Source organism: Taudactylus pleione, unplaced genomic scaffold, assembly GCF_031769625.1.
Source record: "Taudactylus pleione unplaced genomic scaffold, aTauple2 ptg000040l, whole genome shotgun sequence".
Classification (NCBI taxonomy): domain Eukaryota; kingdom Metazoa; phylum Chordata; class Amphibia; order Anura; family Myobatrachidae; genus Taudactylus; species Taudactylus pleione.
Genome location: NW_028284442.1, coordinates 23,255,469 through 23,281,439, shown reverse-complemented (window position 1 = coordinate 23,281,439; position 25,971 = coordinate 23,255,469). Strand labels below are relative to the sequence as shown.

The 25,971-nt window shown below is 45.7% G+C and overlaps 1 protein-coding gene across 1 annotated transcript in view; it reads left to right on the top strand.

Annotated features, from left to right (window-relative positions):
• LOC148538431 (uncharacterized) overlaps positions 1–25,669 on the top strand; it is a 94,518-nt gene extending 68,849 nt beyond the window's left edge. The window contains exons 7-8 of the mRNA XM_088453842.1: positions 14,150–14,307; positions 25,504–25,669. Of these exons, the coding sequence (XP_088309968.1) occupies positions 14,150–14,307; positions 25,504–25,666 (321 nt within the window). The 3' untranslated portion in view covers positions 25,667–25,669. The remainder of the gene's footprint in view (positions 1–14,149; positions 14,308–25,503) is intronic.
• Positions 25,670–25,971: the final 302 nt, after the last annotated feature.

Here is a 25,971-nt window from a genome sequence, read left to right as displayed (position 1 = left end):
ACACACTGGGCACAAGCACACACACTAGTAGCACATCAGCCATCCCGGATACACACACAGCACATTAGACACACTGGGCACAAGCACACACAGTAGTAGCACATCAGCCATCCCGGATACACACACAGACAGCACATCAGACACACTGGGCACAAGCACACACACTAGTAGCACATCAGCCATCCCGAAAACACACACGGCACATCAGACACACTGGGCACAAGCACACACACTAGTAGCACATCAGCCATCCCGGAAACACACACAGACAGCACATCAGAGTCACACTGGGCACAGGCACACACACTGCACATCAGCCATCCCGGAAACACACACAGCACATCAGACACACTGGGCACAAGCACACACACTATTAGCACATAAGCCATCCCGGAAACACACACAGCACATCAGACACACTGGGCACAAGCACACACACTAGTAGCACATCAGCCATCCCGGATACACACACAGACAGCACATCAGACACACTGGGCACAAGCACACACACTAGTAGCACATCAGCCATCCCGGAAACACACACGGCACATCAGACACACTGGGCACAAGCACACACACTAGTAGCACATCAGCCATCCCGGAAACACACACAGACAGCACATCAGAGTCACACTGGGCACAGGCACACACACTGCACATCAGCCATCCCGGAAACACACACAGCACATCAGACACACTGGGCACAAGCACACACACTATTAGCACATCAGCCATCCCGGAAACACACACAGCACATCAGACACACTGGGCACAAGCACACACACTAGTAGTACATCAGCCATCCCGGATACACACACAGACAGCACATCAGACACACTGGGCACAAGCACACACACTAGAGAAACCGAAAGATTGCATAAGAAAAGAGGTGTTTTAAACCTCTAGGATGGGGGCAGGCATGTATGCAAATTACTTGTGGGAGTTAGCCTATGGCAAGCAGGGGCGGGTTTGTAACAGGAACATTATATAGTGGGATAAAAGTGTGGGCCAAAGCCTCTTTGTTCCAGATTCCTCCAGGACAGGGAAGTGCATTTTGTCAGTTGTCATTTTCCTTAATAAAACTCTCTTAGTGCTTCTCCTTCTTCTCTCCTCCTTTTCCTTATTGTATTTAGTCATTCTTTTCATTTACTTCATATCATTGCTTTTACTTTTCCTTTCTGTCCTCAATCACTGTCTTTTCTGATTTCTTGTTCTGCTGGGGGTGGGTGTAGCTATGTCCTGCCTAGTAATGAGCCTCCCCAGACCCTGGTCCCTGGCTCCACAGTGCCCCCATGTTATTAGGAGCTGCAGGTGTGGTTCCCCTATTGATAGTTCTATCCCCCCTCAGGCTGCTGCAGCAGCTTTGTGGAAGGTGTGCCAGTGCGGGGGAGGGGTGCTTCCCTTCAGTCCTTAATGCCCCTGATCAATATCATCTTTGTGGCTGCAGTGACCAGCACCATAGGCAAATGCAGGAGGGGTTTATGAGTGCCTTGCCTGAACCCCCCCTCAGCACACACCATGATGACTACAATAGAAATAGCATATAATACTAAAGTTGCATGTTTTTTAGGATCCCCTCAGTGTCACAAATGAAATAACTAGCACTACAGTCCCTGTTGATCTTTTAAATGTGTCAGCCAGTAGAAAAAGTTAAAAGCCAGTAATGAATATTGTTGTGCACCAACTAGATCTGGAAAACATGCACTGTACGGGGTGCACTGATATGGATCACCTATTGGATCAATTATTAATACTGGATAATACACCATCCAGTACATAAGGGGACCAATCTGTGCATCTATGTCCAGGACAGTGCATGGTTTCTTTTTCTGCCCTCTCCCAGATTCCCCAACTTGCTCATATGATCTGTAAAGGAGCCTGCACATGAAATAAAAAGATTCAGCTCAGACAGGATGGCTCTACTTCTACATATAATTGCTTACTGTGTTTGCTGGTCCTGTATATGCCAGAATTATATCATTCAGTACATTCGTATGATGTATTTTATAGCTGGTCTGTGCTGATTATGCCCTCTTAATGGTAGAAAACAGTTGCAGCAAACAGTGTCAGTATTATGCTGGGCATTGAGGTATCATTGGGGGAATAGAATGCTTTAGTGATGCGTTATCTGACAGTAAGGGGTAATGGCTTTGACACTGCTTTATTTATGTATGGCACATTAGATCTAGCTTTTATCTCCTTTGAATCATATTATCAGTCAATAGAGGAGATTGTATTATATACTGTATTCTGAGCATTTAACTTACAAAATAGACAGAATACATGTGCTACAGTGAATTTCTACAGGGTGCACAGCTTATTATTGCAATCACTGCCCCAAGCAGCTATCACCGGGAAGCTCCATTCTCAGCTATGCTCCTACTTCGACAAATATACATTGCTGGAGGTCACGCAGCCTTCGCGTCCTGCCTATGAGGGGTACAACGCGAGCAAAGCAGCTAGTTCAGTTCGTCAGGGCTAACAGCAGGCGTCTGGGGAAAATGCTTCGCCTTTAATAATTCCACCTGTACGCAGGGACGAAAATGTCATTTTCGTCACCTCTGCTTGCGATGTGGTGGCAATCACCCAGTTGCCAAGTGTTTCAAGGGGGGTGCCCAGCAGCAGCCTGCACAGCCAGCAAAAGGCACAAGTGCTAAGTAAAGTTCCATCCCCTGTCCGTGTCACAGCGATAGCAAAATGGTTGAGTTGGTACCCGGTTCTGCAGGACGCAGAATTTTCGTTAAAAGGCTTCAGTTTTGGTTTTCGTTTACCTATTTGCAGGGATGTCGACACATATTCGCCTAGAAATTTGAAGTCTGCCTTTGAATTGCCTCACATTCTTAGGGAAAAAGTGGCTGGCGAGGTTAGCGTCAGGCGCATTGCAGGGCCTTTTGCAGAACCCCCATTAGGGATCTTGTGAATTCCCTGGTGGGAGTGGTTCCCAAGAAAATTCCAGGAAAATACAGGCTCATGCAACATCTGTCTTATCCGCCAGGCTCGTCAGTAAATTTTGCCATACCAGTTGAGGTTTCCTCGGTGGTGTACCAGTCTTTTGACGATGCTTTGGATGTCATTAGGTGTTATGGTCCGGGCGCACTGATGGCTAAGATAGATGTTGAGTCAGCTTTTCGTCTACTTCCTTTGCACCCAGAGTCATTCCAGTTTATGGGTTTTTAGCTTGGACAACGGATATTGCATAGACAAATGCTTGCCTATGGGGTGTTCTGTGTCCTGTGCGTTTTTCGAGCATTTTAGCACCTTCCTACACTGGTGCGCGGAATTTATTTATTTAATTTTTGCGGTAGTCATGGAATAGCCCACTATCTCGATGACTTTCTGTGTGTCGGCCCTTCCGGTTCAGGCAGATGCAGTTATCTTTTGTTTTCTTTACGAGCGCTGTTTTTTCATTTGGAGTTCCCGTTGCTGCGGACAAAACGGAGGGCCCTTCCCCTTGTCATTCCTGGGTATCGAGATCTGTACCTCAGCGGGTTCTTGTCGCATTCCTCTCGATAAGCCTGTCAAGTTGCGTAATGCCATAGCGGAATGCACGGCTTCCAGTAGAATTACCCTGCGGCAGGCGCAATCCCTCCTGGGCCTGTAAAGTAATTCCAATGGGCAGAGCTTTTTCACGTAAATTGGAAAGGGCCACGGCTGGTGTCACTAACCGAGACATTTGCTACGTTTATCCTCAGAGATTAAGCAGGACCTCTCTGTCTGGGTCTCGTTTCTTCGGGATTTTAATGGCGTTCGGTTGTGGATGTCTCCAGCCGCTGACAATTTGCAGCTGCAGCTGTTCACCGACGCAGCAGGCACCACAGGGTTCGGATGTTACCTTGATGGCTCCTGGTGCGTTGGCCGTTGGCTGGAAGAATGGGTGGGAAAGGGTTTGACTAAGGACTTACTCCTTCTCAAACTCTTTCCCATAATGGTTTCCTTGGAAATCTGGGGGGAATGGTTACGCAATCGCAGCATCATTATCAGGTGTGACAACCTGGGCGTGGTCCATGCGATACAATCAGTAACATGCGGCTTCCCTGCTGGTTTTGCGCTTGCTAGCGCAGCTGTGCTCACATGTTTGCGCTGTAACATCATGTTTAAGGCAAGACACGTTCCTGGGGTGGAGAATGAGATAGACGATGCGTTATCACGTTTCCAGTGGGCTAGGTCCCGATCTGTGGCCCCTGGTGCTGACGTTGTGCTTTGCCCCTCTTATGTTTGGCAGGTGATCGAGCCGGCATGGAGGGCTTAGCAGAACAGTCTTTAGCCCCCTCCACGTTGCGAGCATATCGGCAGGCATGGAATGAATGGGAAGATTATTCCCGTAGCAGCAAACAGGCAGGTAAGAGTCAGCATCGTTCGATGCTTTCTTTTATTTGGAGTCTCCATTTGGCTGGCAGATCCAGGGCTTCTGTTGCGCGCTCTTTGGGGGGCATTGCATTTTATTGTAAATTGAAGGGCCAACCTGACTTTACTAAAAGTTTTCTGATTGTGAAGGCTTTAAAGGGTTGGGCACGGGTCTCCCGGCCAGTAGCTGACCTTAGGAGACCTGTGGACGCTCATCTGCTTCCGGCAGTATTAGGGGCGGTTCTCGGAGTGGCTCTTACTGCGTATGAGGCGGTCCTGATTCAAGTGGTGTTTTCAGAGGCTTTTCACGGCACCTTGAGGGTATCGGAGCTGGTGGCATCATCCAAATGGGTTGATGCCGCCATGCTCCTCTCGGATATCCTGGTCAGTGAGAGGTCTGTTCTCTGTAGGATTCGGCGGTCAAAGACCGACCAGACTGGTAGGGGTGGGTGGATCTCGTTGGGTCCATCTAGGTACGAACAGATCTGCCCCGTGGCACTAGCTATGCGGTATGAGTTATTGCGGCCGGATGTTCCTGGTTCATGACTCATGCATATGGACAGGACTCCGCTTACCAAATACCAGTTTGGTTGGTTTTTGAAGAGGTGTGTATCAGTTTTAGGCCTCCCGCCTCAAGATTTTGGTACACACTCGTTTCTGATCGGAGCCGCAACTTCGGCGGCAGCTGCGGGTTTCTCGGCATCAGAAATTAAGGCCCTAGGACGTTGGAAATCGGATAGTTATAAAGGTTACATTCGACCTAGGCGTGAAGGCCCTTTGTTTTAAAGTCATTTCACAGTCTGTTCCGGTTACGTTTATATTTTATGCTTGCCTGGTTTTTGTCTTGTCTCATGTACTGTCCTGTCTTGTCTGTTACCCCTGTCCGTCCTACTCGGGATTAGCTACTCGCCATTGCTGGCAATGGGAGTCTTGAGGGATTTTACAATTTACCTGAACTGACGGATTCAATTCGGCTATTCTCAATCATTTAATTAGGCCATAGTCCATCCCTCAGCAGGTTTTTATTTTACCTCTTGCCGAGTTCACCTGTTTTTTCCCAATTCCCCCCCACCCATTCTTCCCCTTTGTGTCTTCTGTTTGTCTCAGCCACTTCAAATAGTAAAGTCGGCGACCAATAGAAAATTTTTCTTTTTGGCAGATACTCACTTATGTTCTATCAGATCCCACTAATACACCATAAAATTTTATTGTTTTATGACAATTACTAATTTTTTATTTACTGCTTTCCTCCACCTTTAGGATTGCTCTTTGACACGCAGGAAATTTGGGTTATAGGCCACTCATATATTTTCTGGGCTGCTAGGTTTGAGTTCAGATCAAGCTCCAATTTTTGAATATTCAGCTAGGGTCCGTTGCATAGGTTCCAGAGGTATGAGATGGCATTCCTTTTGTCCTAAACTGTTAGAGTATGCAAGGCTTTTTGGTAGGCCACGTATTTTGGTGGCTTATTTAGGAGGCAACGACTTAGGGCAGAGGTCCACTGTAGAATTACGAGTTGATATTGTCAACGATTTGGCGAGGGTGCTATCGGCCTGGCCCTTGTGTAAATTAATTTGGTCTTGCATTGTACCTCGACAGGTCTGGCGTGGGGTTAGGAGTTTTCCTGCTAATGATGAAGCTAGGAAGAAACTTAATTTCGCAGTTGCCAAATTTGTGATGGCCAATTATGGCCGTTTCATTTACCATAAGAACATTCAATTTCGATTTAGTTATATGTATAGACCTGATGGAGTTCATTTAACAGAGGAGGGTTGGTCATTGTTTATTGGGGATCTTTTTGAGGAGTTGGCGTTATTGGGGTAGTACTTGGTATGGTGGCGGTGCAGCGGTTCTATAAGCAGAACCTTGCTGTGGCGGGAAAGAACGGCAGGTCGCCAGTCTGGGTGCAATTATGATTTAAGAGCGCTCCCTTCGTTGACTGGTAGTTGGCTGTACCAACCTAACGGGGGGCAGTATCACCACCTAAACGGGTGGGAAGTCAAGATGGGGGTGAGCGTTACCTTTTGTTGATGATATGAGTTACATGGTTATGTGTATGCACTCTGGGCGATCTACGCCTACTATGCCTTTTGTTGTTTGTGTGTGGGCATAGCAGATCTGGCTGATTTCTGGCCGTCCTTTCTTTGCCACCATACATCCTTAAATAAATAATAATTATTATTGCTCCAATAAATCGCCATCAAGTTATCTGCCAAATCCACGTCTCAGTGTCTTTATTTTATGTTAGTATGATAAGTGGTTTGCACACATGACAACACCTCATCCGATAGAAGGTTTAGAGAAACCGAAAGATTGCATAAGAAAAGAGGTGTTTTAAACCTCTAGGATGGGGGCAGGCATGTATGCAAATTACTTGTGGGAGTTAGCCTATGGCAAGCAGGGGCGGGTTTGTAACAGGAACATTATATAGTGGGATAAAAGTGTGGGCCAAAGCCTCTTTGTTCCAGATTCCCCACCCTCCCTCCCCTATAAATTTTGGTATGTTGTGGGTTTGGTTTTGGGTGGCGGGAAAGAACGGCAGGTCGCCAGTCCGGGTGCAATTATGATTTAAGGGCGCTCCCTTCGTTGACTGGTAGTTGGCTGTACCAACCTAACGGGGGGCAGTATCACCACCTAAACGGGTGGGAAGTCAAGATGGGGGTGAGCGTTACCTTTTGTTGATGATATGAGTTACATGGTTATGTGTATGCACTCTGGCCGATCTACGCCTGCTATGCCTTTTGTTGTTTGTGTGTGGGCATAGCAGATCTGGCTGATTTCTGGCCGTCCTTTCTTTGCCACCATACATCCTTAAATAAATAATAATTATTATTGCTCCAATAAATCGCCATCAAGTTATCTGCCAAATCCACGTCTCAGTGTCTTTATTTTATGTTAGTATGATAAGTGGTTTGCACACATGACAACACCTCATCCGATAGAAGGTTTAGTAGCACATCAGCCATCCCGGAAACACACATGGCACATCAGACACACTGGGCACAAGCACACACACTAGTAGCACATCAGCCATCCCGGAAACACACACAGACAGCACATCAGAGTCACACTGGGCACAGGCACACACACTGCACATCAGCCATCCCGGAAACACACACAGCACATCAGACACACTGGGCACAAGCACACACACTATTAGCACATCAGCCATCCCGGAAACACACACAGCACATCAGACACACTGGGCACAGACACACACACTAGTAGCACATCAGCCATCCCGGATACACACCCTGACAGCACATCAGACACACTGGGCTCAAGCACACACACTAGTAGCACATCAGCCATCCCAGATACAGACAGAGACAGCACATCAAACACACTGGGCACAAGCACACACACTAGTAGCACATCAGCCATCATGGATACACTCACAGACAGCACATCAGACACACTGGGCACATGCACACACACTACTAGCACATCAGCCATCCCGGATACACACACAGCACGTCAGACACACTGGGCAGAAGCACACACACTAGTAGCACATCAGCCATCCCGGATACACACACAGCACATTAGACACACTGGGCACAAGCACACACACTAGTAGCACATCAGCCATCCCGGAAACACACACAGACAGCACATCAGACACACTGGGCGAAGGCACACACACTAGTAGCACATCAGCCATCCCGGAAAAACACACAGCACATCAGACACACTGGGCACAGGCACACACACTAGTAGCACATCAGCCATCCCGGATACACACACAGCACATCAGACACACTGGGCAGAAGCACACACACTAGTTGCACATCAGCCATCCTGGATACACACAGAAACAGCACATCAAACACACTGGGCACAAGCACACACACTAGTAGCACATCAGCCATCCCGGAAACACACACGGCACATCAGACACACTGGGCACAAGCACACACACTAGTAGCACATCAGCCATCCCGGAAACACACACAGACAGCACATCAGAGTCACACTGGGCACAGGCACACACACTGCACATCAGCCATCCCGGAAACACACACAGCACATCAGACACACTGGGCACAAGCACACACACTATTAGCACATCAGCCATCCCGGAAACACACACAGCACATCAGACACACTGGGCAGAAGCACACACACTAGTAGCACATCAGCCATCCTGGATACACACACAGACAGCACATCAGACACACTGGGCAGAAGCACACACACTAGTAGCACATCAGCCATCCCGGATACACACCCTGACAGCACATCAGACACACTGGGCACAAGCACACACACTAGTAGCACATCAGCCATCATGGATACACACACAGACAGCACATCAGACACACTGGGCACATGCACACACTAGTAGCACATCAGCCATCCCGGATACACACACAGCACATCAGACACACTGGGCAGAAGCACACACACTAGTAGCACATCAGCCATCCTGGATACACACACAGACAGCACATCAGACACACTGGGCAGAAGCACACACACTAGTAGCACATCAGCCATCCCGGATACACACCCTGACAGCACATCAGACACACTGGGCACAAGCACACACACTAGTAGCACATCAGCCATCCCAGATACACACAGAGACAGCACATCAAACACACTGGGCACAAGCACACACTCTAGTAGCACATCAGCCATCATGGATACACACACAGACAGCACATCAGACACACTGGGCACATGCACACACTAGTAGCACATCAGCCATCCCGGATACACACACAGCACATCAGACACACTGGGCAGAAGCACACACACTAGTAGCACATCAGCCATCCTGGATACACACAGAGACAGCACATCAGACACACTGGGCAGAAGCACACACACTAGTAGCACATCAGCCATCCCGGATACACACACAGACAGCACATCAGACACACTGGGCAGAAGCACACACACTAGTAGCACATCAGCCAACTCGGATACACACACAGCACATTAGACACACTGGGCACAAGCACACACACTAGTAGCACATCAGCCATCCCGGATACACACACAGACAGCACATCAGACACACTGGGCAGAAGCACACACACTAGTAGCACATCAGCCATCCCGGAAACACACACAGACAGCACATCAGAGTCACACTGGGCACAGGCACACACACACTAGTAGCACATCAGCCATCCCGGATACACACACAGACAGCACATCAGACACACTGGGCACAAGCACACACACTAGTAGCACATCAGCCATCCCGGATACACACACAGCACATTAGACACACTGGGCACAAGCACACACACTAGTAGCACATCAGCCATCATGGATACACACACAGACAGCACATCAGACACACTGGGCAGAAGCACACACACTAGTAGCACATCAGCCATCCCGGATACACACACAGCACATTAGACACACTGGGCACAAGCACACACACTAGTAGCACATCAGCCATCATGGATACACACACAGACAGCACATCAGACACACTGGGCAGAAGCACACACACTAGTAGCACATCAGCCATCCTGGATACACACACAGACAGCACATCAGACACACTGGGCAGAAGCACACACACTAGTAGCACATCAGCCATCCCGGATACACACCCTGACAGCACATCAGACACACTGGGCACAAGCACACACACTAGTAGCACATCAGCCATCCCAGATACACACAGAGACAGCACATCAAACACACTGGGCACAAGCACACACACTAGTAGCACATCAGCCATCATGGATACACACACAGACAGCACATCAGACACACTGGGCACAAGCACACACTAGTAGCACATCAGACATCCCGGATACACACACAGCACATCAGACACACTGGGCAGAAGCAAACACACTAGTAGCACATCAGCCATCCCAGATACACACCCTGACAGCACATCAAACACACTGGGCACAAGCACACACTCTAGTAGCACATCAGCCATCATGGATACACACACAGACAGCACATCAGACACACTGGGCACATGCACACACTAGTAGCACATCAGCCATCCCGGATACACACACAGCACATCAGACACACTGGGCAGAAGCACACACACTAGTAGCACATCAGCCATCCTGGATACACACACAGACAGCACATCAGACACACTGGGCAGAAGCACACACACTAGTAGCACATCAGCCATCCCGGATACACACACAGACAGCACATCAGACACACTGGGCAGAAGCACACACACTAGTAGCACATCAGCCATCCCGGAAACACACACAGACAGCACATCAGAGTCACACTGGGCACAGGCACACACACTAGTAGCACATCAGCCATCCCGGATACACACACAGACAGCACATCAGACACACTGGGCACAAGCACACACACTAGTAGCACATCAGCCATCCCGGATACACACACAGACAGCACATCAGACACACTGGGCACAAGCACACACACTAGTAGCACATCAGCCATCCCGGATACACACACAGACAGCACATCAGACACACTGGGCACAAGCACACACACTAGTAGCACATCAGCCATCCCGGATACACAGACAGCACATTAGACACACTGGGCACAAGCACACACACTAGTAGCACATCACCCATCCCGGATACACACACAGCACATACAGGACATCATCCACCCTAGATGCACAGATACAGCACATCAGAATCCCTGTATACGCACACAGGGCCTGATGCAGAGATGGACGCAGTGCTGATGTTTACGTAGATGAGTGATTATAGTGATCTGCGAATGAGTCGCACTGCGCATGAGTCTTGTCATTGTCATTATTGCTTGCTGTGAAGATTTATTCTCAAAGTGATTATCAGATTGGGACCGTTTGTAGGCGTCGACTCAAACGGGGCGTGTCTCAGCCTTTGACTGTGATGCCTTACGCAGAAAAAATGGCTCCGGGATCTCAGTTCCCTCAGTCATTCTGCGCCATCATAGTGTTACACAGAAGGTTGATAATCGACTGATCTCCGACCGATTCCTGCTTCTTTGTACGCTGTCACTTGGATTTGCAAAGCTTGTGGTCAGAGTCTCAATACAAATCCCGGTGGCTGCAACAGTTGCATATTTTCACATAGCCTCTGCGTACAAATTTGCAGCTGTCGGCAGCATTAACATGCAACTCTTAATCAGGCCCATACAGCACATCAGTCTCCAAGGTCATCAGAGCCGCATTGAGGTCTGTGGGGGCCCCTGGGCAACAAACTTGTGGGGGCCCCTATATACCACAGTTTCTAGTCACACTAGGATTTTTTTTTCTTTCTATTCACCTTAATGCCCCTCTTGCAATGCCCACTGTAGAAGTGCCCCTTATGCAATCCACCAGTAATGATCCCCCCCATTCAGTGCTCCTTATGCAGTGCCCCCTGTACTAGTCCCCCCTATGCAGTGTCCCCTGTAGTAGTGCCCCTTATACAGTGCCCCCAGTATTGGTCTTCCCTATGCAGCGCCCCTTATATAATACCCACAGTAGTGGTCCCCCCTATGCATTGCCCGCAGTAGTAGTCCACCCCTATACAGTGCCCTCAGTAGTAATCCCCCCTATGCAGTGTCCTTTATATAGTGCCCCCAATAGTATTCCCCCAAAAGCATAGCCCCCAGTAGTAGTCCCCCATACAGTGCCCCCAGTAGTAGTCCCCCCCATACAGTGCCCCAGTAGTAGTCCCCCATGCTCTGCCCCCAGTAGTCCCCACCTATACAGTGCCCCAGTAGTAGCCACCCCCTATGCATTGCCCTCAGTAGCAAACACTCCCCTATACAGTGACCCTTGTAGCTGCCCCCTATACAGTGACCCTTGTAGCTGCTGCCCTATACAGGGACGCCTGTAACGCTCCCCCCCCCCTATGCAGTGACAGTGCCGCACACACACGCAAAAAAAAAGCTTACCTGAATCCCCGCTCCTGACGTAAGTCCCGGCTCTTCTGTTGCACAGTTGGGAGAGACGTCAGCGTTATGACGTCTCTCCTATCATCACCAGCTGCGGTGGGGAGCCGGCTCCCTTCCATTGTGCAGCAGCCAATGAGAGTCTGTCTGACTCTCATCGGCTGCTGTAACATACACACAGCTGCCCCCTCCCCCCTTAATCCGGCCCTGAAGGTCATATTTGGAACTTAATGTGAACTGAGAAAAAAAGTCTGGAGGTGGCCTAATGTACACCGAACTCTCAAACTCGGTCCTCAGCAGTGGCGGGCTGGGCCGGGGGGCAGGGTGCCATGTGCCCCCCGGGCCGCAGCGTCATGCGGGCCGCGGGCCGGTGTGTAGCGCTGACCGGACGGAGGGGGGGATTGCTATGGGCGCACTACCAGGGGGGGATTTCTATGGTGGCACTACCAGGGGGGGATTACTACTGGGGGCACTACCAGGGGGGTGGATTACTATGGGGGCACTACAAGGGGGGGACTACTACTGGGGGCACTACAAGGGGGGGACTACTACTACTGGGGGCACTACAAGGGGGGGACTACTACTACTGGGGGAACTACAAGGGGGGACTACTACTACTACTGGGGGCACTACAAGGGGAGGGGACTACTACTAGGGGCACTGCATAGGGGGGCGAGGACTACTACTAGGGGCACTACATAGGGGGAGGGGACTACCACTGGGGGCACTGCGAGGGACCACTGCTGGGGGCTCTATATAAAGGGCAATACTGGGTGTACTGCATAGGGGGGAGACTACACCTGGGGCCACTATTTAAGGGACATTGCATAAGGGTTACCACTATTGGGGGCACTGCATGGGGGGGTGGACTGCTACAGGGGGCACTGCATAGGGGGTACCACTATTGGGGGCACTATATAAGGGGCCTACTACTGGGGGCACAAGGGGCACTGAACAGGGGGGACCACTACTGGGGGCACAAGGGGCACTGCATAGGGGGGGATCACTACTGGGGGCACTACTGGAGGCCTGCATAAGGGTGTTATCTCCTGTGGCACACGGGGGCACTGCATATGGGCACTACGACAGGGGGCTGCCCCTAATCTTTATTTTTACCTTACATTAATCCCATATGGACCCGCCTCCTCCCTGAAACACTTGAGGGGGGGCGGCGCCGTAGCACGCACGTTCTTCGGGCACCGTAGCTACACGCTACTCCTCTGCCAGGGCCGCCTGCATGCATTTGCCCCCCAGGCTAAAAGTTGCCAGTCAGCCCCTGGTCCTCAGGACCCCGAACTGTGCATGTTTTCCAGGTCTCCTCACAGAATTGCAAGTGAAATAATTAACTTCACCTGTGTGTCAGTGAGTAATGACTACATCTGTGTACCTGCTGGGTGACCTGGAAAACGTGAACTGTGTGGGGTCCTGAGGACCGAGTTTGAGAACCACTGGTATTCAGTAACACGTTTAAAGCACAGGTTCTCCACCTCGGTGAGTGACCCTAAACAGTGCATGTTTTCCAGGTCTCCTAACAGAATCACAAGTGAGATAATTAACTCCACCTGTTGATCTTTTAAAAAGTAAATATCGGAAAAAAGTGCTGCGCTTATCTTATGTAGTATAGTGCAAGATATATCCTGGTTGATAGTAAACCAGGCAGTTTAAATATGATGGTCTAATTACCTGACACTTGATACAGAGTCAAAAATAATAGTAATAATACATTTTTACTTGTAAATACAAATTCTAAATACACAAAAAACATGAAATATAATGAGACACATTAATAAAATCGTACATTAAACTTGTGCCAGTATTGACATAAAATGTATGTGTAATCAATAGGAGTTAACAACTCCTTTCTGATTGGTGGCTGATGTTATACTCACATTTTATTGTGATATAGCATTTCTTGCTATTTTGTTCCAAATGTCTATATTTCTAAGTTTAGGAAATGGAAAGTGCTTTGAATGATGTCTTCAGTGAGATTCATCTTGGACAAGTGAAAAATCTCCTGGCTGTGACAAGTGAAAACAATGATGTCTTTGATTCCAAGCTGTTCTTTTCTATGTGCGCTTTGTCAGAACGTATGTTTTACTCCACATCCGTGTAAGTATTTTCTAAGGCATTAATTCAGGGTGATTATATATATATATATATATATATATATATATATATATATATAATGTTTATCATGAATCACACACACCTCTTGTGAAGAGGGGGTGCAGCGTCAAAAGTTAATGTTACACCTTGAATTTATTGCAACATCAAAAAAGCCAAAGGCCGGGAGCAATGACTAAATCTTTATACACATGATGCTGATAAGTATTGCCTTACCTTGATGTTGGCTTTGTGGATGGCTTTTTTTATGTTGCAATAAATTATCCTTTGATATTTTTTTTCATACAAATGGTGGTGTGCTGGTCTCCTGTTGTATGCACAGGTTACCTGAAGGTTTATGTTTATGTATATAATATACATATATATATATATATATATATATATATATATATGAAAAAAGGTAGAACGCACACATCACTTGGATGAATCTAGACAGCAGGTGTTAGGACAACAACATTTGTAGCAGCAAGTCCAATATTGGCAAAGTCCAGCACACCTCTTTAGAAAAAAAATATTTATTGATGCTCAATAGCACCATCAGGGTTAAAACAAGCCATAGTAGAAAAACATTTCAATACTTAGCACATATTGTCCAAATTGATAGCCTCCATAGGGCATGGGGAGCCATGCTCAAAACCCAGCTGGTTCCAACAGCTGTCTCTGGTCACCTTAGTCAGGGAACCACAAAATAATGCTGTACTATGGGGCATATCCAATTAGCCGCAGGATTTCACCCACGGCTAATTGACAGGCAAAAGTCCCGCGACGCGGGGATTAGCTATTCAATAAAATAGCTATTTCCCCGCGTCATTAGACCGGGACTCCCGTGCAAGAACACACTGATTCCGCGAGAACTGCGTAATCAGTGTATAATACCCTCTCGTGCGAGGCCGTATAGGGCAGCCTCACGCTGATTTTACCTCACACCTACATGAGGCGCGAGGTAAAGTCAAACAGCGGGGACTCGCGCGTGGGGTCTCAGGGACACCCGCGCATGGAATCCCCGCTAATTGAATCCCGTCCAGCGCGACAATTAGCCGTGGGGTAAACCCCGCGGCTAATTGGATATGCTCCGATGTGTATGCTATATACCCTAACTATCACATGAGAAAACTAACCCATGTCACGCCATCACTCGCACCAAACCTCAGCTGGGACCATGACTACTGAGTGCAGCATGATACACTCTGGACCGCCCATCGCATCGGAAGTGACACTTATGTTGTGAAATCACATGCCTCAATCACCGGCAAACCGCATTGTTTACCCAGTCGAGGCTGTCAGACACAACAAACAAAATTATACCCAAAAACAAAATAGTATGAACAAATAAATGAAAAACAGGAACCAAGTATAATAGAAATAGCAAGCACCTGTCAGGTACTGGCATAAAATCAGAAACATCTAGTAGAAAATAGGGAACAGATCCCTGTAGGCAGATATTAGTACTGCAACTATATATATATATATATATATATATATATATATATATATATATATAAATATATATATAAATATACATAAAAGTGTACAAAATAATTTATACAACAAAGGGCTGAAACGGCACTAGGAATCAATTATAGTTTACACATATGATCACTTAATCACCCTTATATGGTGCAAATGTAAATTCTTAATATTGTCCATGGGGAACCATGATTCCAAGCTTATAAATCCACATGCACTCCTGTTTCAGGAGAAGTCTGTGTCTGTCCCCACCCCTACGAAGGGGGAGTACATGGTCAATGGGCATAACAATGAAGTCTTTTAGTCTGTGACCCTCCATGACATAATGTCTGGCCACTGGAGGTGTCGCAAGCTTCATTTTCACAAAAGCATCCTTGATAGAATCGCAATGCATCAGTCTTCTTTCTTTTAACATGCAAATCGTCTTGGCCATATTAAGTTTTTTATAAGGGCAAATAATCACATATGTGATGAATTTTGTATCACAGCACATACAGTGTTTAAGATGGTAGACCGTTCCCTTCATGGTGTGAACCAGGGTGCTGCCAATCTTCATATGCCGACAGTTCACACAGCCCGTGCATTTAAAAGACCCTTTCTGGGGATTTAACCAATTCGTGGTAGAATTATTCATCGGACCAATATCAGAGCGTGAAATCCTCTCTCTCATATTATTGCTCCTTTTGTAACAAAACATTGGTACGTTCTTACATATGTCCTTCAGCAACCGGGTCTGTTTGGACTTTTTGCTAATGATGTAATATGGCTTTTTTAATTAACCCTGAGGTAATAGAAAAAGTGCTGGCAAAATCTAGTCGCATATCTCTGTCGTCTTCTTTAGATGATGGATTCAGAAGATCATCTCCCTTTAATGACAGACACCTCTTAATTGCATTCTTGACCTCTCCCGGGGGATAACCCCTCTCTAAAAATTTATTGCCCATGTTTTCCAGTGCCTCAGGAAGACAGAACTCATCAGAAGTAATACGCACTACTCTGACAAGTTGGGAGTAGGGCAAACCCTTTTAAGGGGTAATGGATGAAAACTTGTTGCTTCCAAAAGTATGTTCTTATCAGTGGGTTTTCTAAAGATGTCAGTTGACCCTCACACAAACATCTAGGTAATCAATTTGTTTTGCACTATATGTGTACGTAAATCTAATAGATCCCGGCAACCGGTTCAAGCCCTCTACAAACTCCTTAAGAGCCCTCTCTCCTCCAGTCCACAGCATGAAAAGGTCATCAATAAATCTCACGTAAAATAAAATAAAACGTGAAAAATGCGGATCAGCCATAATGTGTAATTTTTCAAAACAATACATAAATAAATTTGCATAAGATGGGGCCATATTAGACCCCATAGCAGTCCCTTTAAGCTGTAAATAAAAAGCATTATTAAACAAAAAATTTTTTTTTTGTAAAATAACCTCCATTAACAATAGAATAAACTCAATCGGCGGACCCACATACTGTGGACTGGAGGACAGAATCTCTCTAACTGCCTGCATCCCCTCAACATGTCCTATGTTCATATATAAGCTGGTGACATCTAGTGTCACCAGTAGACAGTCCCTGGGCCAGTAGATGACAACTTTTGCAAAAGATCAGAGGTATCCTTTAAAAAGTAGGGTGTGTTCTGACCAACTGGCTGAAGGTAGTAGTCCACAAATTGAGATAGACTTTGACATAGTGATCCTCGAGAGCTTATTATGGGTCTACCTGGGGGCTGTGTAAGTGACTTGTGTACTTTGGGTAGTACATAAAGTAACAGTACTTTGGGAAATCTTGTTTCAAAAAACGTAGTGTGTAATCATCTATCCAGCCATTTGCATGGCCCAATTGTATAATCAAATCTATTTCCCTTTTAAAGTTATCGGTTGGATCAAAGGTAAGTTGCTTATAGCAATCAGTATCAGCCAATTGGCGCATGACTTCATTAAAATAATCATCATAGTTCATAATCCAAATCCCCCCGCCCTTATCGGCGGGGGCAGATTACAATAGAAGAATTGTCTTGTAATGAATTAATGGCTAGATTCTCTAGCTTGGAGAGGTTAGAATGGAATATTTTACCTTTTGCACATGAGGTAAAGTATCAGGTTTAACCAGCCTCATGAAAGTTTCTATTGAGGCATTGGATGAGGGGGGATCAAAGGAACTATTGACTTTGAAAGGTCTTTTAGTAAATTCATGATCTCCATTTTTCGCAAAGAAATCTTTAATTCTTAGTGTCCTATGTCAGTTATATAGCTCTTTTTCATAATCAAAACTGCGCTGTCTAAACAACTGTAGAAAAGACAGACCCTTAGAGAGCACAGTCGTCTTATGCTCAGAAAGCACATGATTAGATAAATTAAATATAGTCACCTGTTTGGTCCCTTGTAACCTCTCCCTCATCTTTAATCCCTTTATCAGATTATGTAGGGGAGCAGAGACAAAATATGTTCTACCCCAAGGAAGCAGGGCACTATCAGAAAACTCTGCAAACCCCAAAAACAAGTCTGTTTAAAGGATCTAGAAATTTACCATCTCCAACCCACTGTGATCTACAGTCTCCCACTTCTGCTCCAACTCTAATTTGTCCAACTTGATCTCCCTGCTCTTCCACTACAATCTATTTTCATTTAGCCTCATTTACTTTAGTGACTTGTGTACAAACACCTATCTCACTTTGTGACCTCTCTACAATTCAGCTTTTACTCCCAACGTTTGACTGAGGCAGGACTAACGAAGTGATCAATAAAGTGTAAAAGTCTCCATGGTCATCCACTGGATCTCTAACCTGCTTCTTGTAGATCACTCTCTCTGCCTGCACTGTCCTTCATGATACAGTTCTTTCCTACCTATCAAACTCTTTTAATATCTCTATTTTTCTATCTATAACAGATAATCCCACCACACTCTACAGACACTCTCCCCCATCTCTTCAAACTTTATATTCAAATTTTAATTTACCTCTTAGGTGTTCCTCCCTTTTCTTTCTTCCTTTAGGAGTCTGGCAGAGGACACAATATTGTGATTATTTTGCCCCAGTTTAACATATCTATTACATCTCTCTCTCATATCTATTATATCTCTCTAGATAGATATATAGCTACATGTACATACAAACACACACACACTGACCCTCCTCTCAGCACCACATACTGCCCCATTCACTGCCGCCTCACACCACCCTCTCCCCTCTCACCATAGCACCCCTCTCCCAACACAGCACCCCTGGTCTCATTCAGGATCCCTTTTCCAGTACAGTACCTTTCGCACAGGACCCCTGGACTCATCCAGCACCCCTCATCCAGCACAGCACCCATGATCTCTTTATGCACCCCTTTCCCAGCACCCCATGAATTTCCCCTTGAATATGTGCACCATTCCCCACACAAGTAGATGGTCTGGTTCATCACCATTGTGTTAAGAATACTCTGTAGCACTGCACAGTCTGGCACATCATAAAATACAAATGATGCATAAAAATAAAATAAGGACATGACAAAGGTTACAGCCACTACCATCCACAAATGGGAGAAGGGTATCAGTCGACACTGTCAACAAAGCAGCTAGTTCAAATAGAGGTGTCAACTCCTAACAATCCATACAAAGGAAAAATGGATATGAACAGCGCTAAAATACCTAATGGTATATCATAAATCAGTAATGTTATAATAAGCAAATCCAGATATAAACGTAACAAATCTACAGCTTCAAGAGGAATAATCAAGAAAATTCTGTAGAGCATCAATACATATTGAGGTCAATCATATATATCTATACGGCTTGATTAAGAATATCAATTTATTGAAATATAAAATATATTTAAAAAGTGTATATTTCATAAATAATGAATATCACAGTATAAACAATAAAAAATAAGGAACAGATAAATAATGAATAAAAAAATAAATGATAAAAATATATAATATCAGCTGCAATCAAAAGTAATGTGATGATAATCCAAAACAAGTGCAAAAGAAAATGTCCATATGAGTTGATGAGTAGAAATGGTATTAAAATATAATTAAATATGAGAAATGAATCTCAGAGAGCAGTCTCACTTGAGGTGATAATGAATATACAATGTAGCAACAGTCACTGGTCTACATGTGTGGATCCGGAGTATTATCCAGCTAATAATATTTACCAGACTTTGTTAAATGTCTACAGCCTGAGAGCGATGCAGATATTCCTGCACTGGCATGCTGAAGCTTGAAGAAAAGAGACTGGAAAACAATGAATGGTGCTGGTCCGGAAGAAGGTCCACATAGAAATCAGAGTGCTGTATAGAATAGTGGGGTTCTAAACGTGTTTCGCTGTGGTAGGTCCCACAGCTTTCTCAGTAGCAGAATCCCCAATAGTTCAATGTAGGGCTTTATATACCCTTGTACAAACATTAATGATAATCAGCTGTGACTAACATCAATAACTAATCAATCAAGCTGTATAGAAAATCGAAGTTCACTAAATCTCATGTGTTTAAATACGGATGGACACACATTAATATCTCCTAAATAAAGAACATCTGATCCCTAGAAGCATCTGAGGGGGAAAAAAAAAAAAAAAAAGAGTCAAGTGCGTCAGCCCAGCTCTCTATAGCTTTAGCAACCCATGCAATAGCCATGGTCGGAAGGGCAACAGCCCCTGAAAGAGAGCATATTGATTTAAGACAAGATTCAACCTTTCTATCCGTAGGGTCCTTCAGAGAGGATACCGTAGGGATAGGCAACGTAGCGCTTTTAATTAAACGCGTAACATGCAAATCCACCGCAGGTGGTCTCCCATTTTGAACAGTGAGCCGCAGGAAATGGATAACAGGAGGTCAGATGCTTTTGGGGCTGAAACCTTTTACCAGGCTACTGCCAGGCTACCGCTATGTGTTCAGCTAATTGATCCGATAGAGGGAATTCTGCTGAAGCCACTTTGTCGTTTAAACAGTAGGTGCTTTGAGTTAGGGGCTGGCTCATCATCTTCTATTAGTAAGATGGATCTAACAGCTCGCACCAAGGCAGGAATATTAATTTTAGACTGACTCTCATCCTCCCCATGAGGGGAGTCAGTGTTAGAGAGATCTGCCTCCTCAGATGACACTTACAAATCTGAGAGCTGCGTGGACTGTGAAGATAACACAGGATGCTTAGGCTTACTGGGTAGGGTCTTCTCACCTTGCTACATAGTTTGAAGGCTGTAGAGGTAGCCACCAGACTCTGTACCGAGCTAGAGAATAAGTCTACACCCATGGAGGGGGCACAGGAGGTACCTGTATTGCCTGAACCTGCTGTGGCAGCCCGAGGGGGAATTATGGCCTGCTGTGGTAACCCTATAGGGGAAATTACAGTCGGTACCACTAGGCGGTCCGCAATAGTAGCCCGCACCTGAGAAAAGGAAGCCCAGGGGGGCTTTTGTGCAGGAGCTGGGGGTCTGATGGGCCTGGTGGAGTATAACATTTACCACATAACCCATCTTGTATCAAATCCTCCTCACTTAAGCCTGCAGCACATAATTTGCATGATAGCAGTATGGGTGCAGATGCTTGGTACTCTTGCCTTTGCTAGACATTGCTGTAGAGTAGTATAGCACACAATATGGCACTGGGTATAATGCAACCACTGGCTATGTAGGATACAAGAAGGAATGCAATATACTGATCCGGTTTTAGGCTTTGGCAAGTTGCAGGAGTACACAGCACAAAGATGGCACTGTGCAGTAACCAACTGTATGTGACAATCCTCACCAATACATTTATTGTAGAGATGTGAGGTACTGGGAAAAACCCTGAATACACCTGTTAGGGCAAAACCAGAAAAAAAGGGAAAGATATATACTGACAGTACAGAGAAATAAACAGACAGGGGCAGCGCTAGCATACGTCACATACAATGCAGAAATACAATATAACTCAATATGACTCAACATCTGATAGGCTATAGCGCTACATAACCTGACTCCAGGAAGAGGTATGTAGGGGGACCGGACCTTGCATTTCCCTGAGATGCGGCTGAGCCTGGAGAAAATGGCTGGTGAAGACATCTGAGGGGGCGTGGTCGGAGGATAGCAGCTCAGGGAAGCGTGACCTCAAAGGAATGGAAGACGCCCACTTGGATGGTAGGGAATGACATTGGACACTGGCTGATGACATCGTACAGAAACGGAAGGGGATCTATTTCTTTCCTCAGAGGAATGGCGCCCTGAGCTGAGGGGCAGGGCCACTTTAATTGGGGAGAGCTGACCTCCCCATGCTGATTATTTAACCACCAGGATGCTGGATTCCGGCTCCATATGTACCCTGGTGGTCTAGTGGATCACTGTTGACAAAGCCTGTGTTCACTATCAGCTTCTCCGGTCTGTCCCCCGAGACCGGCGGTATAACTGGCAATCCACGGGTCACCGCGAGCGATGACCCGCCTTACCTGACCCCTTGTGTCCAGGCTTTAGTCTGGGTCCCTCCGCGGTGCTGGCTAGCGAGGACCCCAGGATGCCCGCCGAAATCCCCAGCCGAAGCTGGAATTGTGGTGCCCCGAGGGGTGATGGAGCGGCAGCACAGACGTCCAGTGGACAGTCTGCTGCTGCTCGCTCAACAGCCCACTGTATAATGGTGACCTGAGCCAGGAGAGATCAAAAACAGATCTTGCTTGATTGATATCAGTGGGAGATCACGATTTCCTGTGATTAACGGGTAAGTCAACATTTACCAGTATACTACAAAACAGTAAATATGTGCTCAATCAGCAACACAAACAATAGGTCCATTGCACAGTCTGATACTGCATGCTTTTTTTTTTTTTTTTACTAGATTTTTTTAGATCAATCATTTCAAACCTCAGGCCTCTTTGCCACCTCCTCTTTATCCCACCACCTTTCATTTTGCCACTTATTTTCCTCCAAAATGATTATCCATCAGGACATTTGCCCCTTTAATCCAGCTCTGCCTGACCCCACAACTTGCAAGCATGGCCAACCTACCCATTCCTCCTCCTCTTCCTCTCTAGCAACAAAGACCATTCTCTCCTCTCATCCTACCCCTAAACCACATTCCCTCACCACTTTAAACTCTCCACTGGTCCTCTCCTCTCCTTTTAACATGCTCTCATCTTTCCCACTCTAATGGAGCGTACACACGGTCAGATTTGTCAGACTTGTCAGATTTGTCAGATGGACGACTGAACGATTAAACGATTTGACCAAAGTTTTGAACGATTTGAACGATTGAACGATTTTTGACTGCATTAAAATGAATGGAATCGTCCAAGTCTGACTGCAAACCCATCAGATGTCAGATATCGTTATCTGACAAACGGGAACGCGCATCGTTGATCGTCCATCGTTCAGGCATGTCAGATATGAACGATTTTCCATCAGATATGAACGACTGAACGATTTTTAAATCGTTATCGTCCATATCTGAAGAAAAAATCTGATCGTGTGTATGCACCATAATGGTGCATACACACGTCAGATTTTTCTTCAGATCTGAATGATAACTATTTTAAAATCTTTCAGATCTGAAGGAAAATCTGACATGTGTGCAATAATGCGCATTCCCGTTTGTCAGATAACAATATCTGACATCTGATGTATTTGCAGTTTTGGACTATTTCCATTCATTTTAATACAGTCAAAAATCATTCAATCGTTTACCAATCGTTCATCTGACACGTCGGACCGTGTGTATGCACCATTACAAAACCCTCTCTAGAGCCTACTACTGCCCCATTTCTCTTCCCATTTGCTTCCAAACTCAACTGGTCTTCCATTGCCTTTCTTCACACTCCTTCCTTGATTCGCATCATTCTGGCTTCTGTTCAGTTTCCTTCATTCCACACTCGCACAATGCAACCGAATATATTGGGCGGTCCATACACACGATATGGTGTATGACTGTCTTATATGTCTTTCCCTTGCCGCATCCACAAGCATGGTGTTGTTCCTCAAATCTTCAGATTGTCCTGCACTGTAGGCCGATCTGAAGATGCAACAAACGCGCAAGAGCATACACATTCGACGATGTGGACAATTTGCTGTTTTGATCAGTCAGAAATTGGCAAATCGTCCAATACATCTGTGTACCCAGCTTTAGCGCATTTTCCATGCTAATCCTTCTTGACTAGTCATCTCACTTTGAGACTCGACTATGCTCTTCATTAAAAACCTCTACTTCTTCAGGCTATGCAATACTGCCCTATAATTAATCTCCTATCTTACTAACCACTCCTGTCTCCTAACTCTCCCCGTTGGTTCCAATTCTACAGCGCTTACCTATGTAATATCAGCACACACCTCTCTCTCCTCATCTCTTTATGTTCGATCTATTTCTTAAGTTTGAGCTCATCGTTTCCCACACTCCAGGGTAATTTCCACCCATCTCAATTTTCTTAATGCACTCTCTCGTCCCCCAAGGCCTGGGCGCCAGCCTTAACTACGCTCTTTCACTTACCACCTTCTTGCCATCTCTAATCCTTTCTTTTCCATAATAACACCAGCATCAACCCTTCATGATCCTTGAGGCCTCCAAACCTCTCTTTCATGCCATCATCTCTTGGCTAGACTACTGTAACCTCTTAAAATCTTGGCTTCCTCTCTCCTATTTAAACTACACTCAATGCTGCTGTTCGCTTCATCTTTCTATCTCTTCTGATTCAACCTTTCCATCAACAAATTCACTGGACCCCTTTAGAATCCAGTTAAAGCTCCATCCCCTTCTATCTCAATTCTATCTACCCTCCGTTTGTCCCTCATCACTGATGACGCCGGAGCTCCAACATACTTTTCTGTGCTGCTCCCCTCCTCTGGTGCTCTCGCCACCATCCTATCAGTGTCTTCCAGCCTGCAGGCATTCAAACATGCCCTGAAAATACACATTCATAAAAGCCTACGAGCCCTAATCACAATTTTAAACTCACATTCACTGTGATCCCTTCCCCAAATCTTCTCAGCACCCCCCATCCAAGCTTTTAAACTAAGCACTCCAAGGCAGTGTCTCGTTTCAAGTCTCTAGTGTGCTCACACTTCCAGTGTGACTGATCCTTTGTCTGCTCTTCCCAGTACCAGGATTACCACTTGCTTCGCTTAATAACCATGTCATTTTAATGTATATTTTATAGATTTTTATTTTGCTCCTGTAAGGACACGAAGGAGTCTATGTATTAATAATTGCAATACTGCCACCATTAAATGTCCATCTCAGAGGATATTTTCATTTTTAATAAAAATATCCCAGCTATGTACTACCAGAAACTCGCAGGGAGAGCGGTTGTGCTAACCGCTGTCCTGAGCTATAGCCCCGGCATTTAGGAGCAGTCTTTCACATTCCCCGGGGGAGGCAGACACTGCGCACAGTGTCCGGAATTGGCCGGGGAGGCTGCACCTGGAGCCCCCATAGACCAACAGTAGTTCTAGTCTTCAGATGGTGTAAAATACCGATGCTAAACTCCAAAAAGCTTTGCATTTTGGAGTTTAGTACATAGTGGCCAGATCGTAGTCCCCATTGATAATAATGGGGACTGCGATCTGCAGCGCTATTTGGCATTTTGCCAGAGATTTCTGTGAAATCTCCTGCATTGTGCTATTAGTACATTGCAACAATACATACAATTATGAGAAACTACAGTTTCTGCACAATTTTATGTAAAAAACATAGGCCCTTTAAAATAAAAAAAAAATTAAGTGCTCAATGTACGGCGCTACGGGCACTATGTAAAAGATAATTTTTTTTATACTTAACAGCTCAGAAGACACCAGTGGAACATACTCTGAAAAGCAGTGGGTTGAAAGTGCAGATTTCTCTGCAATCAACTGGAAGTTTGACAGATGCAACATCGACAAAACTTTAAAGAACCTATTCAATGTTCTAGTGTGTAGATTTGGAAACCTAAGTGGAGATCTTTGAAAAATGTTGTGGCTCTAATAAATTTGATTGTCTGACAACCATCATGTTTTTGTGAATATTGCCAATTATAAAGCTAAGGTAGAGTGCCAGGATTATAGTGTGGACAAAATTATTAATCACATTAATATTGCTTCAGATGATGTGCTAGTTTGTTACACATTTTTAACAGCAAATTGCAAACATCCAGTCCAGGTGTTGTGTATGGACCAGCACACAAGGCTGTACAGTGTTATCCAAGCCATTTTATGTTCTGACAAAACAATATAGAAAGTAAATTGGTAACTTTATGTATGCCTTTATTTTAA